The sequence below is a fragment of the Melospiza melodia genome, chromosome 1, assembly GCF_035770615.1.
Source record: "Melospiza melodia melodia isolate bMelMel2 chromosome 1, bMelMel2.pri, whole genome shotgun sequence".
In the NCBI taxonomy this organism is placed as follows: domain Eukaryota; kingdom Metazoa; phylum Chordata; class Aves; order Passeriformes; family Passerellidae; genus Melospiza; species Melospiza melodia.
Window position 1 is genome coordinate 86,603,100 of NC_086194.1, and position 17,259 is coordinate 86,620,358.

Consider the following 17,259-nt stretch of genomic DNA (forward strand, 5'->3'; position numbering starts at 1 on the left):
TAAAAGAAAAATGCAAGCTTATGGGCTCTTTCTTGGTGGTTAAAAACCTAACTGAGCATTTGGTTATGTCTGAAACAAAACACCAAATTCAGGTAATCTAAATTGCCCTCTAAGTACTAAAAACTAAGCACAGCAGCAGAGCATTTTAGAAAAAAAAATCCACATGAGTGGAAAACTGATTATTCAGAAAGTGAATCTCATCATAAGGAGGAAGTGTGGTTTCTGGAGATAGGAAATGGGTAGATGAAGACAGGTTGCTGGCCATCAGAAAATACAGTTCTAGTGAAATCCAAAGTCTTGGCAGGCATTCTATGATTTTTTAGATGTTTTGATTTGAAGGATGACTAATTAGCATCAGAATATCATCATTCCATATGTTTGCATGAAGCATTTCAGTTTTTCTTTTTTATGTAGCAGTGGCAGTATTGCATCTTTTTTTTTTTTTCTAACATGAATCTAAATTAATCTTTCTCCCCAAACAGATTGTTAAAATGGGTGCAAAGTGAAATTAAGGTAGCTAAGTTCCTAGGAGACAGGAACCTTCCATAAACCAGTCTATCCCTAATCCTTAAAAGACAGTAATATATTCCCATTGGGTCTTACCATCACAGCTTTTAAATATACACAGACAGTCATGACTGAGGTCTGGCAAAAAAACAATTAAGGATGGAGTTTATATCTGTTTAAAAGGTGTCTTTGCCTTCCATAAACTTGCCAAAGCAAGCTGTGCTAATCTAAACACCACTTACTAGAAGCACTTGTCTGTACAGCTGCCCTGAGACACCCATGCAGAAATGGAGCCAATACAGCTTGTGAGCCAGAGAGCCTCTACAAATGAAATAAAATCAAATCAAGCTTCTTCCTCATGGAAGGTTTTATTTGCCTCTCTCTCGCAGAGCAGTGTAGTTCCCAACTTAAATGATTTAGGGGCACTTCCATTGTTTCTGCCCAAGTGTACCTTTGAGAGCACTCTTGTGGAATTGAAACTCTGGCAATGCTTTGTCTCAGCCATTTTTTTGCCCACTGGGAAATGCCGATTCACAAAAACTGAAATTGATGACAGGGAAGGATCTGTTCTGAGAAATGTCTTAAAGGAAGGGAAATGAGAGGTCATGGAAATACCCTGTTACAACAATTCCCAAATGAAGCTTTCTCCCTAATCTAGAAATTCAATGTAGGAGGAAAGAAATAACAGAAAAAAGATGAAGCACCTCAAAAGAATTAAAATTATTTGTATGAACTGAACCAAACTGGTTTTTGATTGTGAGCCTTTAGGATTTCATGTCATTCACAGCAAGACACAATCTGCCCTATCTGTCTTAACACCTCATCCTTTTTCTTTCTTTCCTCTCCTCTGCCAAACTTGCCCTAAACTTGGGCTTCTGTCTTTGAAAAGAGACAGTCATAGTATTATGAGCACAGAAAACAAGCTCTGGTTTGCAGTTGGTTCTTCATGTGACAACCTTTTTAGAGTGGGGAGACTAGACAGACTGGGATGGCCAAAGCAAGATATTCTTTTTTTTTTTTTATCATGGACAAGAGACCCAAATGCTGAGGTGCTGAGTTTTGCCACATACTTTTCTTTTATCAAAACTGTAGCTCAGACTTAATCACAGTTTTTTCAGAGAATGCTTTAGCAGTCATGCATATTTGTCCACTAAAAATTATCACACAATAATTGGGGGAGATTCTTTCTCTGTAAGACCCATCCATAGACATTATTTCAGAGTTCATGCCTGTTCTATCACCAGTCCTGTGACACATCAGCTTTTTAGCTCTGTTGACCAGAGCATGCAAAAATGATGATGTCTCTATCTGCCTAAATATGAGTAATTGTCATGGAGATGACATGACACTGGTAAAACTCTTATCAAGAATGTTGGACAACTATCCTCTTCACACTCCTCTTTAAATGCTGATAATTTAATAGTGATGGTATGATTTGCTCATCTCACTTGTTCTCTTCCTCTCCTCTCAAAAATAGGACGTTCTCAGAAGTGTTAGTTTGACTGTCTTCAATTACATTTTGTGAGCAAGAATGACTCTTACCAGAATCTTGGAAATACCCCTTCCCAGTCAGCCTTGCAGTTCAAGGCCAGCCTGTTCCACTGAAGCAAGCAGAAATGTGCTCATAACACAACTGGCAGCAAGCCCCAGAGCTGATGTGAGAGTGAGTGGGATCATGTCACGAAAACATCATAAAATAAAGAAAAAAAAAATTCCCAGTAAAATCTTGCCAGTGACAAAGCTGTTGAGATTTTTTTTGTGTGTTTTTGTACAGCTCATTTAGTAAGATCTGGAGATACAGACCTTTTTATCTTCATTTAGTTTGCAGTCATGAACATCAGTGAGAAAAAATTCAACGTTCTCATCTAAAGCTACAGCTAATGCAAGTTCAGCACTATTCCACCACACTTCATAGAGCCCTGTCATTTTATAATAGTCAGAGCTTAGAACATTTGTGTAACTCTACAGATTCATTTTTTTTAAAAGTAGTTTGGAAAGACTATAAACCTGCACTTCAGCTTTAGGAAAAAAATGAAACTTAAAAATATTGTAATGACCCTGCTTTTGTGTACTGATTAATGGAGGAAGTCATACCAGAAGTTAAAAGTTCAGGATTAGGCTAGTTGCAAAGCAGTTGGTTATACCCTTTTCACCAGCAGTGAGGGTTTAAATCCAGGCCAGTTTGTGATGTCACATTTTTTATCTTAAATTTGTTTCACAACTTGTCCTCTATATCTTCAAGACTCACAACCCAAAACTTGTGTAAGTCTTGTTGAAATAATGCATCCTCAAAATTGTAACACCCATTTTCCTTACATGCTGTTATGACAATACCACAGGGGTAGTTTTTAAGACTGGACATCTACTGGTGAGGCACTTCATAGGCACATTAGAAAGTTTCTGATTAAATGCCTGAGCCTGAAGAGCTAAGCATTTTTAACGCACCACAAATAAGTGACATCTGGACCTGCTTTAGGTTTTGAGAGCATTTACAGCAGAATCTTCATAGGTGTAGGTCTTGGACAGCAAATGGAGAAAATAAGCAGGTTTTTCAAAGATAAAAGTAGCATCAAGAAATGAACCAGCTCTGTACTAGGGTAGTATTTGTCATGTGTCTGTCCTTTTCTTCACACATCTGAGTATTCTAAGAAATCTCAGTGGTGAACGCCCCCTCAGAAGCAGGCAGAGGTGTCACAACACTCCTTGGTGCTGCGGTCCTTCTTGCTGTGTGTTACAGCTGATAACCTGCTCAGCCCAGAAAATCTACACAGCCATTTCTGTCCATTTCCTCTTGCCTGGCAGAGACATTTGGGCCTTAGCACTAAAAACAACTCATAGTCCAATGCATCAGAAAAAATGCATCTACAGACGTCCTCTCCTCCATCCTCTTCCAGCTTGTGAGACTTGATCAAAGCTCTCCAACAGCTCAGTCTTGGCAGAAAATACTATGCCAGAACATTTTATAGTGGTCCAATGTTCATGCATTATTTCGATTTAAATAAAGTGCTATGAGTTCATAATCTTAAGACCTTACAAACCCAAGCATTGATAAGAGTATCCTTAGCACATGTGAAACCTTTACTCGTTGGCAGCAGAGAAATACACTGTCATTGTGTACAGCAAATAACTAAGTAAAAACATGTTTGCTTGGTTTTTTCAGAGCAGGCAACAGAAAGTGATATGGTAGGTATTACTGTCAGGAAATTTATTATCAGTCACTGGAAATCCTGATGCAGCTTGCAGAATACATGAGTGGAAACACTGTGTGCTTTCTGTAAAAATTACAGTTTTAGCCAGCTAGCCAGGTTCTTTCAAATACCTAAATTACCTGTGTGCTTTTCAGCTCAACCTTCCTGCAGTTCAGCTTAGCCACTGAAACATCCTCAAGAGGAAAAAAATTGCAAAACATTTAAAGAGACACACATGGCTTCCTAAGTACATGCAGCAGAACAGAAAGAAGGGCTAAGAAGTGGTTCACTGCCTGATCTGACATAATTCAATGGCCACTGTCCCTGCCTTGCAAAAGGCTAGGACTTCAAGAGAATAGGGAGTTCTTTTCCTCTTAATTCTCTCTGATATTTCCCTATATTCTCTTTGTCTGTTTTATGCTTGTTCCAAGCCTAAGAGAGCCCAGGTGGCTGTTACATACCCACTTAAGGGGCTCAGCAACAGAATTTCAACAATTAGAGCTTCATGTTAAATCTGAAGAAGTAATTTACAACAGTAAACAGACATGACTTTTTTTTTTTTTTTCATTTCCTTACACTTTGATTCATTTTTCCCACACCCATGCTTTATGCCAGCCCCCTTTTATGCACCACCACTGGGGCAGAACTCTTCCCAGGGTAAGCAATGGATGGCAGCAGCTCATCAACTGCTGAGCCCTGCCCAAGGGGTGAAGAGGAGAGCATCGTGGGGGGAAATATGTTTTAATGCAGATTTTTGTTCCAATTTAAAATATATGCCACTTCTTTCCCATCTTCAAAAAGCACTATTTATTTAAAAGCAGTCAGCGGGCATCAGTGGGCTCTTGGGGTTGAGAGGCCATACTGGGAAATACCAAGCTGTCCTTTTTAGCTCCCCTCAGGCTGGGCTGGGTGGGTCAAGGTGCTGCAGAGGTGCAGTGTACCTCTGATCAGTTTTACCACCTGTAAAACTCACTGGTTTCCCATCATTCTGCGTATCAGGAACTGCAGTTCATGAGAACAGGCCAAATTCTGCCCTCATGGTGCTGCTATAAATTCAGAGTAGTTTTGTTTGCTTCAGTAGGTTTATTTGCTCTTTGTCCTTGTGAAACAATTTAAACTACAGTGTTGTGTATCTGCTGTAAGCACGAGAATGAGAATGGTCTTCTTGTTGCCGCAGTTAGGAATGTTCTCTGTTGCAGCCCAACATGCCTTTTAATTCTGGAAGAAATAGAATGTTGGTTTCCCCCCCCCCCTATATTTAGGAAAGCGGGATTTAATGAACCACAGAGCTGGATATTTTGTAAAGTACATGCACATTCAGCTCTTTTTTCTTGGTTAGGGACATGCCATTGGCATGGAAAAGGCCCAAGTAATTGCTTTTGGAAGAGCGTGGTCTTCAGAAAGAACAGAACAAACTTTCTGCTCAGTTGTCTTTGTTTTGCAGTACTGAAAGTTTGAAGGCTCATTACACGTTTCAGCAGAGCCAAAGCTGGTCCCTGTTAGCTGCTCTGCACGGATTAAGTGGTTAACAATGTTTTGAGAATGTTGTTGGGCTAGATAGTTTGTGGGAACACCATCTGTTTCCTTTAACACGTAAACAAGGAAAATTGCTGGTTTGAAATGCAGGATTATTTTTTTATACTTGGGTGACCACAGGCATTCTTGAAAGAGAAGAGGTAAAAGGGAAAATAATCCTTATGAGGTATGAAGTGCAATGACATTTGTTAGAAAATGAATTTGTGAGTGTCAGATGGAGCAGCTATCCCTGTTCTAGAAGTGGCTAATGTGGAACGTTTCCCTTGCAGTCACCTCCTTCCTTCTGAATTCATCTTCAAAAGTAAGCTACCATCAAAAATAAAACCATAAAAATTGTTCAGCAATGCATTGGAAGGGCTGAGCATCCCATTCAGAAGCAGCAAGTTAATTTAATATATATATGGGTAAATATCCAAAATGAAAATTACTTCTGACTGGGTTTGTTATCTTCCATACTTCATCTGCCCAGCTACACCTCTCTTCCTCAGACAGAAAAAGCAGCACAACCCCATGTCCTGATGACCCATGTGAGGTCATGAGAGTAAGAACAAATGCCCCACATTTTTCCTTTGTCAAGTAGTGGGGGCATTCTTTTAATTACTGTTACAGAATATTTACTCAAGAAAAGCTTTGGTGATGAGCTTCTTCTGTTCTGAATTGACCAAGAATAAGCAGTCCAGCTTAAGGAAAAGCATTGGAATGAAAGAGGGGTGGAGGTACAACAGGAAATATTCTTGTACTCAGTACAGACCAGATTATCATCTGCAGGAGAATTTGCTGTGAAATTGCTCATAACATGTTGTTACTGGATAGTGATCCTCCACACAGGAAAATATACCCAAGTCACTGGGAGAAAAAAGCTGTCTTTCATGTTATCAGCAAACCTTCGTTGTTGCTGGTTGTCTTAAAATCATATTTTCTGCCTTTCATATGACTTGTTTGAAAGCCTAAAGAGGAGCTGACATAAAAGCATCTCATGCATTTCTTTTGGAAAATAAGTGCCACCATAAGCAGAGTGCACTGCTAACCACAGCCCTGCAGACACCTCAGGTCCTCTGTCCACAGTCGCACTTGCAGGCAGACTTTAGTCAAGAATACCCAGAATCAAGGATTTTGCACTTTAACCTCTCACTTTCTTTGACAGCAGTTAGGCACACCCAGAGCGCATTTTTGTTTCAACCAAATTAAGAGTGACACTGCTTGACCACTGCTTCAGGTCTGGGAAAGAGCAAATGATATAAAAAGTCCTGCAGTGCTGAGTGAAACTGGTTTCCTTTGTGTAGTCCATCTAGCTTTAGTGTAACTTTTTAGGGTTGTATCAGCACAGTAAATAAAAGCAGCACCCTTGTAGTACTGTAAATCTTTCATATGGCATCTGGTATGTCAGGATTTTTTGAAAAGTGGGAAAGGCCTCTAAAGATGGGCTACCAGAGTAACTGCAGCTGCATGAAACTCCCGTGTGCAGAGTGAGGGAGAATTTCTCAGCAAGTACTGAGCATGAGCAAGCCTCTCTTCCATGCACGTTCCAGGCTCCATGGTGCAAAGATATCATCTGTTTTGTGACCAGGGATTCTTGATACAAAGCAAAATACCATGTTTAGCCATGAGAAGAACAAGTGATTTTACTTGTGTGTGCTTAGGGACATGGCTTAGTGGGACTTGGCAGTGCTAGGTTTATGGTTGGACTCACTGATCCTAAAGGTCTTTTCCAGCCTTCTGTGATTCTGTGCCTTATTGCCTGTGCTGCTTGGATCAACTCCCTTTTTTATATTAGAGGGCTGTGACTTTGTTCATGGAGATCAATTCTCTGAGCAAGAAGAGTGGTGGTGTCTTTTATCAAAGAATCACAGAATGAACTAGATTGGAAAAGACTTTGAGATCATTAAGTCCAACCTGTGACCTAATATCTCCTCATCAACTAAACCATGACACTGAGTGCCACATCCTCTCTTTTTTTAAAAATGTCCAGGCACAGTGAGTCCACCTCCTCCTTGGGCAGACCAGTGCCCAATCACTCTTTCAGTGAAGAATTTTTTTCTAACATCTAATCTAAACTTGCTCTGGCACAGCTTGTGTCCTCTTGTTCTGTCAGTCATTGCCTGGGAGAAGAGATCAGCCCCCAGCTGCCTACAACCACCTTTCAGGAGCTGTAGAGAGTGGTAAGGTCTCCTCTGAGCCTCTTTTTATCCTGAAGCAGTTCAGTCATTCAGTTTCTGGAGCAGAACAAAACTGAACAAGTGGGTATAAAAATTTCACACTGAGCAACCAATATCTGTCTTTTTGGAGCCTGACGCATCCTGAGTCCTGCATTGTCCATGTAGGCAGCGAGCAGCAGGTGAAGCAGAGCCAAATGCAGCAATGCATCATTCCTCCTGCTTCCAGCGCTGCGTGTTGCCTCTGGCTGCCTGCCATGAACACCCTGTTGTTTCTTTTCTCTGGGATGGTCAAGCACTTTCCCAGCATATTAGCAAGCAGCCTAATACCACTGTGTTCACAGCAGCAGAAGGGCTGGTGGAGATGGGCTACCCAGGAAACAGCCCTTTGTTTTTACTGTGCATTGTCAGTTCTCCCAGAGGATCACTTTAACACACTCAATGACTCATTGAAGCAACTCCATGGTTGTAATTTTGGAGCCCTTGGAAGGAACCTTTAAGTAAACATGACTTAAAACCAAATCCTTCAGTTCTTGACTTGGGTAGAAAGCATTTGACTGGTAGTACACAGCTGGAGGGAAAAAAGGATTCAAAATGTACATGGCAAGCTATTCTAGTCTGGTCACTAACTCTCACTGGCAGAAAAAGCATGAAGAGGTGATGTTGATACAAGTTAGAATTTTCTCTGGCAAACAGAATAATCCCAGTACTACATGAGAGTGGCCTGGGAGGGATACTGTCTGGAGTGGCTCATTATGGGAAGTTTCCAGTAACTTCAGAAAGAACTTCCTTTAAAGTTTAGCCCATAGATACCTTTAACAATGCAGTATGTGACGCTGTGGGACAGGAATGGCCTGTCATAAATGCAATATTTTTAGATTCTTTTTTTAAAAAACTCCTGTGTGTGTAAGCCCTATTAGCCCCATGCCCAATTGAGCAGTTCTCTCATCTGCAGCACTCTGGAGACTATCACTTCCAGTTCCTGTGTCTGATGGCAGTTCAAGGAGAAGCACTTGCAAAAGCCATGGTCTTCCCCCGCCTGCCAGGTGTGACTGTTCCTCCTTCCCCCAAGGCCCACAGAGTCAGGGCAGGGCTGGTGCTGCTTTAGGATGCTCACTGAATCAGACCTGTCCTGGTGCTGGCAGGGCACCCACCCGAGGGGGAATCCAGTGGTTGTTTCATGGGACAGGGACAGAGACTGCACAGCCAAATCTGGGCAGCAAGTGAAAGGAAGGAAAGCCTGTGTTGTTAACATGGCAGAGAAGAGGTAGGGGGTCAGTGTGAGGGACTTGCCCTGAAGACCTCAGTCAAGAAGAGCTCACTGTGAAATCTGGCCAGGATGTGAGGATTCCTTTGAGCAAACACTGCCACGGGATCCTTACTGAGCATTTGGGTAGAAATGCTGTTGGTATGCCTCGCGTACATTTCTGAGGAGAGTTAGGTAGCTTTGGTATAAAATTTTCCCCAGCCGAGTACAAAGCCACATCTTATGTGGCCTATGTAATTTATCATGTTGTGCCTTTGAGTTACAGTATTTATATTTTTTTCTTAGAGCTAAATAGCACCAGCAGAGGTTCAGATGCCAGCATTGCCACTACAAACCCAGTTCTCTTTTGGGGTTAGGTAACATTTATTTTATACCACACTGTACTGAAATTCTGCTATGCAGCTGCTGTCCAAGACTTAAGGCATTTATTTTTTACCAGATTTTATTTGCAGTCATTATGGTAGTTAATGGTTTACAAAATGTCAGAAAATGTAAATTCTAAGCTTTCTTGTTTTTCAGAGGCTGTTATTGCATTATATACTTCAAGAATGGCTTGACATTTCCCATGTCTTAGCCACTAACATGAAAAAACCAAGCAGAGACAGCAAAATTGAATGTCCTGCTTTGGAAAGTTTAAGCATGGCATTTTTATGTAAAGAACTTCCAAAGCCTCAACTCACACTCAGTTCTCCAGGATGTTGTGCTGTGGAGCACAGTAACACATGGAGTCCTGCTGGAGTAGCTGGGAAATACCTCTACAAGCAAAGGTGTAGGTTCCCAGAGACTAAACACAGTATTTTAAGCCTCTGAGAAGGAGTGGGGACACTCACACCTCGTGGGATCAGCCCTGATCTCAGCGAGTGGGTGGTGCAGCCATCACCTTGTGCAGTCTGTGCTAATGGGTGGTCAGTGGGAAGAAAGGACAGAGCTCTCAGACCTGCCCAGAATCTGTGCTTGGCAAGTAGAAGACAGTGTAGAGCACTAGCAAACAGTCATGTCAGGGCTGGTCTGGAAAGAAAAAATGGTGCATTTGTAGCTACTGAGACTCGTTTAAAGTGTTCAGCTCTCAGAAGGGCATGCAGACTGGTGTTACTAACATTGCCAATGATGCATGAATGTTAACAGGATTGGATCGTTACAGAGAGAACATCCTCAGAGACTTAACATTTCCTCTTTTTGCTTTACCCACAGGTAATAACACCAGTCAGGTCAGGACAAGGTTATGTTTATGAATTCCCTTCTAAGCACCAGAAGGATGCCTACGATATCCCCCCCATTCGCCCTCTCCAAGGGGTAAGTACCAATAAAAGTGCCAACAGGGTTGACAGAGCACAAAAGGTGATGAATTTCTACCAGACTTTTATAAGCAAGGCAAGTTCTCTCATTTCAGAGAGAAAATATATTTTAATTAGATGCTGTGGCTTATTCACAGATCACAGACGTATTTCAAAGTTTTATTTGATGTTGACTAAGATTTGGCAGCACACCAAACGCAAAAGTCCCATTTGTTCTCTCTGTTTTGATCAAAGAGTATATCTAAACAGAATAAACTTGCTGCCTGGGAACATTTTTTTCCCCTGTACTTTGTTGAGGCATAGTTGACAGTAATTCACTCAGTAAGGGTAAAATTATCGCCCAGATGAACAGCTGCTATGCAGGGAGTTTTTTTCACCACGTATTGGCTTGCACCATGTCACTGGGCTTGAACTATAGCATTGTTCTGGAGAGCACCCTTAGCAGTGAGTGCCCAGGACCACAGGCTTGTAGAGTGGATGCTGGCAGGACCTGGAACTCAACCCCCCTGAATGGAAGGGTGTGATCAGTTCTGGTTACATGTTCACCCCAAGAGGTGTCTGCAATAGACTGACCCTGATTTACCTCTCAGGAGGGAAGTCAGCCTTGACTTCATCTCTCCAGCCTGCTGTCCACACCATTGCCCAGAGGAGACCTGGCAAAGTGCATTTCCTCCTAACTGTCCAAAATTCTAGGCAAATCCAAGATGTTCTCTCATATAAAAAAAAAACTGAAGAGCTCTGGTCATGTTCAAACTTTCTGAGAGGAAACACAGAAAATACGAAAATCCATCTAATAGCAGAGCTTTCCCTGAGGTGACTTGTTTCTGCAATCCATTTATTCTTTCTTCAGATATATGACATTCCCCCCACATCGGTTAAGGGGCCTGCACTTCCAGTTTCCATGGGAGAAGCAAAAGGAGTGTATGACATACCACCTGCCAAGGGGGTAAGCATTACTCTGTTTCCACAAGATCCTGTATTTTCATGTCTGGCCAAAGACGTGTTATAACAAGGATTCATGTAGAATCCTGAAGGAGAAGGAGATTCAGTACTTCAAAAACTTCCTTAGGTTTTTAAATTGTTAAAACTGGTGAAGTGAAGCACTGCATCAAAATTAAGGTTATGAACTATAAATTGATAATTAGACCTACATTATCTTTGTGGCAGCATGCTGCCTTTTTGGATTTTGCTGTTTGTGGGAATTTGTATCAAGATGAGTGATAAAAATGAGATATTAAAACTGACTCTCAGTCAAACTTAAGATAAGTATCTGACTCTTTGAAAGTCAATAGCAGATCTTCCATCCCAAATGGAAGATGGTAAATATTTCACCATTCTAGTCAAAGGTTTCATGTTCTGTTTTCTGTGATTCAGGTCTATGCTGCAGCTCCCTCTGCATGCCAAGATGATACAGCCCTGAGGGAAAACTTGCAGGATTTTTCATCTTCAGTGGGCCACAGTGTAAGACCAGAAGGAGTATATGATATTCCTCCTCCCATCACCAAAGCAACTGGAAAAGAACTTAATAGATTTTCTCCTGAGAGCCTATTATTGCCAGGTGGAATGCCACAGACACATAGTGTTTATGACATCCCTACAAACCATCAAAACCATTTTCTTGGACAGCAAATTGCACCTGAAAAAGATGTTTATGATACCCCGAGGGGAGTTGCATTCCCAGGACAACAGACAGGACTCAGTGAAAATCCCATTGCAGAAGGAAGAGAAGGTGTCTATGATGTGCCACCACCAGTCCTCCAAGACAATAAAGGCTTACAGGATGTGACTGATGGGATGAATAGGTTGTCTTTCTCCAGCACGGGAAGCACGAGGAGTAACATGTCCACATCGTCAACGACATCAAAAGACTCTTCTCATTCAGCATCAACTGCACAGGACAAAAGACTAATCCTTGATCCAGACACTGCTATAGAGAGGCTGTATCGCCTCCAGCAGATGGTGGAGGCAGCTGTCAGTCACCTCACAGCCTTCATCACACCAGACTGGCGGTCCTATGGGTATATGGAGAAACACATCAATGAAATCCACGCTGCTGTGGATAAGGTAGAGCAGTCGCTGTTGGAGTACCTCCAGTTTGCCAAAGGATCGGCAGCCAATGCCTCCTGCCTGCCTGAGTTCAGCCTCCTCAACAAAATGAGGAGAGAGGTGCAAAGGCTGGAGGACTCTCACCAGATCCTTACCCAAACCAGTCATGACTTGAACAGCTACAGCTGGTCTTTGAATGTCCTAGCTGTCAACAGAGTGCAGAACAAGTGCGATGACCTGGATCGGTTCATTATGGTGGCAAGGACGGTCCCGGACGATGCCAAGCAGCTGACCACCACCATCAGTGTCAACGCTGAGCTGCTCTTCAGACAGGCACTGGGCAGCTCCCGTGTCAAAAACACAGCAGAGAACATAATGAACGCTGCTGACTGTGTGTATGACAGTCCTCAGATGCAGCGGCATGGAGAAAAGGCCCAGAACCACTGCAGCTCCCTCCCGCCGCTCCTGGGTAAAGGCCAGCACCCCTACAGTGCCACCAGTGAGGGCTCAGAAAAGAGCTGGATGGATGACTATGATTATGTTCACCTGCAGGTGGGTAAACCCAACACCTTGTTCTGCATGTAGAAATTGCTTGTGGTTTTTCTGGAAGCTTCTTGTGGGAAAGCAGCAATTGATTGCCATGCTAATGCGTATTCAAGATTTTTGATAATTTCACCCAGATGATTACTTCCTGTCAAAGAGGACTGTTGGGTTTCTAATAGTGACAGCCTTTTGCTCTGCCACACTATCCTTTCATTTTCTGTACTCTTGGTGGAACACTACCAGTGAAAAAGCCAATAGAAAGCAGCCTCTTTCCTGACCTCTGAGCTGCCATTTAGCTCAGAAGCAGTTTTGATTTAACACAGTCTCTTATGTTATGCAAAACAGGGGAAAGAAGAGTTTGAAAGGCAACAGAAGGAGCTTCTGGAGAAAGAAAATATCATCAAGCAGAGCAAAATGGAGCTAGAGCACCATCAGGTATGTTCTCCCTGATATTTTTTCTCCCTGATACAATTGCCCTGAAATGCAGCATTCCTCCCACCAAGGGGCACTGGTCAAATAGAGCAGGAGGGGATCTGCCCTTAGTAGTGAGCAAAGGATACAGATAATAAAAAGCAAAGAGTTTAAAAACTCTAAAATTTCACCACAGAAGAGAAACAAGCTTCTGTGTTGTCTCACAGCAGGTCAGGCACAAAGCCAGCTTGAGAACTTGGCTTTCCTGACCTGCCATCCAGGGCCTTAATCACTGAACCATACTGAATATGTGCCACCTTCACATCTGCTCAGGGAACATCAATACCATCAGCTTAAATGTTGTGCTGAACATCACTTTTAGTGCTAAAAACAGTAGGTTCACAAGATCAAGGGCTGTCACTTTTCCCTCATATTAATTCTTCAGTATGTTGTTGCCATATTGTATGGCAGAAAATTGTACAAGCAGTGAGGAGGTGAGATTTAAAGGGTTTTCATCTCAAAATCCCACAGAGATGACAGCTTTTTAAAGATTGTGTAGGAGTCATTGCCACTTGGATCCATCTCTCTCACTTGTGATTTCAGAATACTCCAAATGAGCAACAGCCTGTAAATTCAGGAGTTTGTGTTGTTGGGGTTTTTTAATGCAAATGAAGTATTTTAGATGTTTCTCCATTCTGAACTCTGCGTGTTTGGATTTACGGCAATCAAAGCACTTGATCCTAGAAAACATACTGTTACTGTTTTTACTTAGCATAAGGTAGGATACCCAGGGATGTCCCGAGGCACAGAGTGAAATTGCAATACATAACAGCATCTTACAAGAATACTTGCTGATAGGAGCTTTTGTTTTTCCTTTCAGATCAATCAGTTTCAGCGTCTGGAGCAAGAGATCACAAAGCCAGTGGAGAACGACATCTCCAAATGGAAGCCCCCGCAGGCCCTGCAGACCTCCCACGACAGCCGCCTGCTTCTCTTCTACTCCGACCAGTGTGAGACTCACTTCAACTCCCTCCTCAACGCCATCGATGCCTTCTTCAGCTGTGTCAACTCCTCCCAGCCCCCGCGGATCTTCGTGGCACACAGCAAATTCATCATTCTGAGCGCGCACAAACTCGTGTTCATCGGGGACACGCTCGCGAGGCAGATGACGACTCAGGACATGTGCAACAGAGTGATGAACTCCAGCAACCAGCTGTGTGAACTGCTCAAGAGCGTTGTGCTGGCCACCAAGGCGGCTGCCTTGAGTTACCCCAACACGGCATCCCTGCAGAGGATGGTGGACAGAGTAACAGAGCTCTCTCATCACGCGCAGTTGTTCAAACTCTCACTGGCCCAAATGGCATCCTTATGAAAACCCAGCAGAATCCAACCATGAGCGGCAAAGCAGAAGAGCAGACAAACTGGAGCTATTTTTATGTAAATGTTATCTTTTTTTAGATATTTTTTATTAAATATTTTAAATACATTCTTATGCTTTAGAGAGTCTAATCAAATCAGGGATCTGGGAATGTTGTTTGGTTCTGTATTATGTTTCTTATACACATTTAGATTTATATACACACCGTATATGTATATGTTGCTTTTTTCCCTAAAACATCAATTAAGCACCTTAAAAATTACGTGTCAGGTAAACAGTGCATATCTTTTGTATATACAGCCTGTTTCCTCAGCATATTTGTTAACTGGATGCTACACTCTTTTTGTTTCATTCCATCTTGATGCTGGTGCATGGACTTGGTTGTGAAACCTACTTGTAGCAATCCATGGAGCAAGTGTAATGGTTCTCATAGAACTCCATTCCCTTTTTAGAAATTACTTTCTATAGATTAATTCTGTGAAGTTTAACTCCTCTCGATGTTACTTTGTTGTGTAAAACATTTGGTCATTCTGACCAACATACATGCACAGCTGCAATAAGCAACATATCAAGCAAGGTGTACAGCATTTGGGAGAAAAGCATTTTTAGGCCATGTAAGAAACAGGACCTTCAAAGGAGGAAGGCAGAACTGTATATATTTAATATCTTTTGGCATTCAGATTTCATTGTTTCTAATAACTGTGCAACATGGGATTTCAAAACCGTGGATGGATTCCAAGCAATGTAATTTTATACATGTTTACTTTGTATGTCCTTGCATTGGCAATTTAATTTAGCAGTCAGGCTTGAAAGCCTTATTGTTTATGGACTCGAGTTATCCTGAGGGTATCCCAGGATCCATTGGGCTCATCTTTTGAGGCTGTGGATGAGCAAAGTTTCAATCCTTTCAGAAGGATTAACATACAAATTATGTTTTGTATGGAAAGAAAAAGTTTAATTTGAAATAACAGATATTTAAACATCTCTATAGCATATACACAATTTAATGAAGAAGTAGCACTTAATTTTCTAGGACGTATTATTGAGAATTAATTGCATCTGTTGCAATTCTGATTTCCATTAAACTACTGGGCTTTTTTTCCAGAATTCTGTTGTGTAGATGCTGGTCTTTTCTGCACTACACTGTTGCCAAAAATAATGTCCTGTTTTAATGGGACCGTTCCATCAGTAAATACGCACAGTCCTACCTAGTAATTTTCAATGTAGACCCTTAAAAATTGTTAGCAGTGTGTTAGGCTCCTTCAGAAATTTCATGTATGCTGGTCGCTCCAAAACCCATATAAGCTTATTTGTCATTGCTGCCTTCTGTGAACCCCCTAAAAATAAGTCACTGAACACCATTTGCCTGTGGTCCACAGGCTAAAAGCTGTGCTTCAAAGTGAGCAGTAGCTCAGGAAAATTCCAGGTAATTCTGGCATTTTTAAAGCAGAAACACTACTGTCCTTATTAATTCAAGGTGGTCCCACATTAATGTGTTCAGAACATTTGCCAGATCACTGGTAACAGCAGGGTTCTGAGGTCAGTAGCACCTGGGAAACAGGCACTTCTCACTTCTGCCTCACTCCTGCCTTTCCCGTTTTGTAGCCAAACACGTGCCTTACTGAAGTGGGATTTGTTGTCTGAGGTGACAGAACCATTTCAGCTGTGTATGAAACCCTGCAGCCTTAATGTATTGTCTTAGAGCAAAGACCACTGTTCACTACCATAACATTCCAGAGTGCATAACATTCCTGGAAGGTCAGTGGAAGCCAGCACAACCCAGCTGGCTCAGGATGGGCTCCAAGGCTTGGCCTGGTGTAACGTCCTGAAAGAGCAGTTGTGATTTTGTAACTTATAACCAGTTGCCAAAAAGCAATCGGTGTGAACCTGTTTTGTACTATTGTTGTTTGGGATTTCCTTGTCCATTTTTTTCACTGTTATTCTTAGAAAGTGAAAATGTGTTTCTAAGTGTAGTGGTTATGTTGATAGTTTGTGCTTTCCAAAGAAGAACCTTTATTGCAACCCTGTATTACAGTTTGTTATCTCGTAGAAAGTAATTTTTGAATGATTAAAATTGCTAGCTTTTTTTATATAAAAAAGGCTGCTTCATCTTGTTTTTTCTTGTTTTCAGAGTCTTCTAGGTATATTAAAAGGAAATATTGCTGCTTGCTGATGCTATCAAAGCCATTCTAAAATGAGGAACTCATTTTCCATCTTTTCACTGGTCATTGCTTATAGTGTGAAATGAGAACTTGGTGATTTAAGAGGAAGGGACAGACAGTTTCTCTGCCTGTCCAGAAGCAGCAGGTGAAGCATTTATACAACTCAGCCACTCTATCAAGTCCAAAATACATCTGTGAGGGTCTGCAGTACACTGAACCACAATCCTGCCCCATTCCTTGTGTGCATTCCTGCTGCATAAGCTGCATCCCAGACCACCTCAGCCTGGCACCGACAGGCACTTCACCTGAGCGGGGCAGCTCCTCTCAATACGATCCCACAGGAAGGTGGGCTCACGGGACACAGCTGTGCCTTCCACCCATTCTGGCCTGCTCCCCCTCTCCAGCACTTACTGGTGAAGCCATTATCCATGCAGGAACTGGAAAAGCAACTTTGCTCAGTACAGGCACCTTTCTCCCCATAGCCAGTGGTAAGAGCACCCCTCTTCTACTACATGCCAAGCTGAGTATTATGTGGGTGTGAGTTCCATCTGAAACAACTCCATGGCTTTAAGGATCACAAAGTTTTCCCTAAAGTTACTTTCACATTTCACCACTGCCAAGGCACTCACTGCCCAACCTCATGTCAAACACCTAGGGGTGCAAGGAGGAGAGAGAAAGCCCAGGGCTGGCGCTGTCCTTGACCCAGTTTTTGGCTGCTAATGCCAGGAAGTGTAAGAGCAATGAAAACCTTGAGAGCAAAATGCTTGGTTTGG

At 42.2% G+C, this 17,259-nt stretch overlaps 1 protein-coding gene across 4 annotated transcripts in view; it reads left to right on the forward strand.

Annotated features, from left to right (window-relative positions):
• NEDD9 (neural precursor cell expressed, developmentally down-regulated 9) overlaps positions 1-16,423 on the forward strand; it is a 101,832-nt gene extending 85,409 nt beyond the window's left edge. For all 4 annotated transcript variants that reach the window (XM_063160739.1, XM_063160748.1, XM_063160735.1 and 1 more), the window contains 5 exons: positions 9,843-9,944; positions 10,797-10,892; positions 11,321-12,544; positions 12,881-12,970; positions 13,827-16,423. In XM_063160739.1, coding sequence (XP_063016809.1) covers positions 9,843-9,944; positions 10,797-10,892; positions 11,321-12,544; positions 12,881-12,970; positions 13,827-14,318 — 2,004 coding nt within the window. In that variant the 3' untranslated portion in view covers positions 14,319-16,423. The remainder of the gene's footprint in view (positions 1-9,842; positions 9,945-10,796; positions 10,893-11,320; positions 12,545-12,880; positions 12,971-13,826) is intronic.
• Positions 16,424-17,259: the final 836 nt, after the last annotated feature.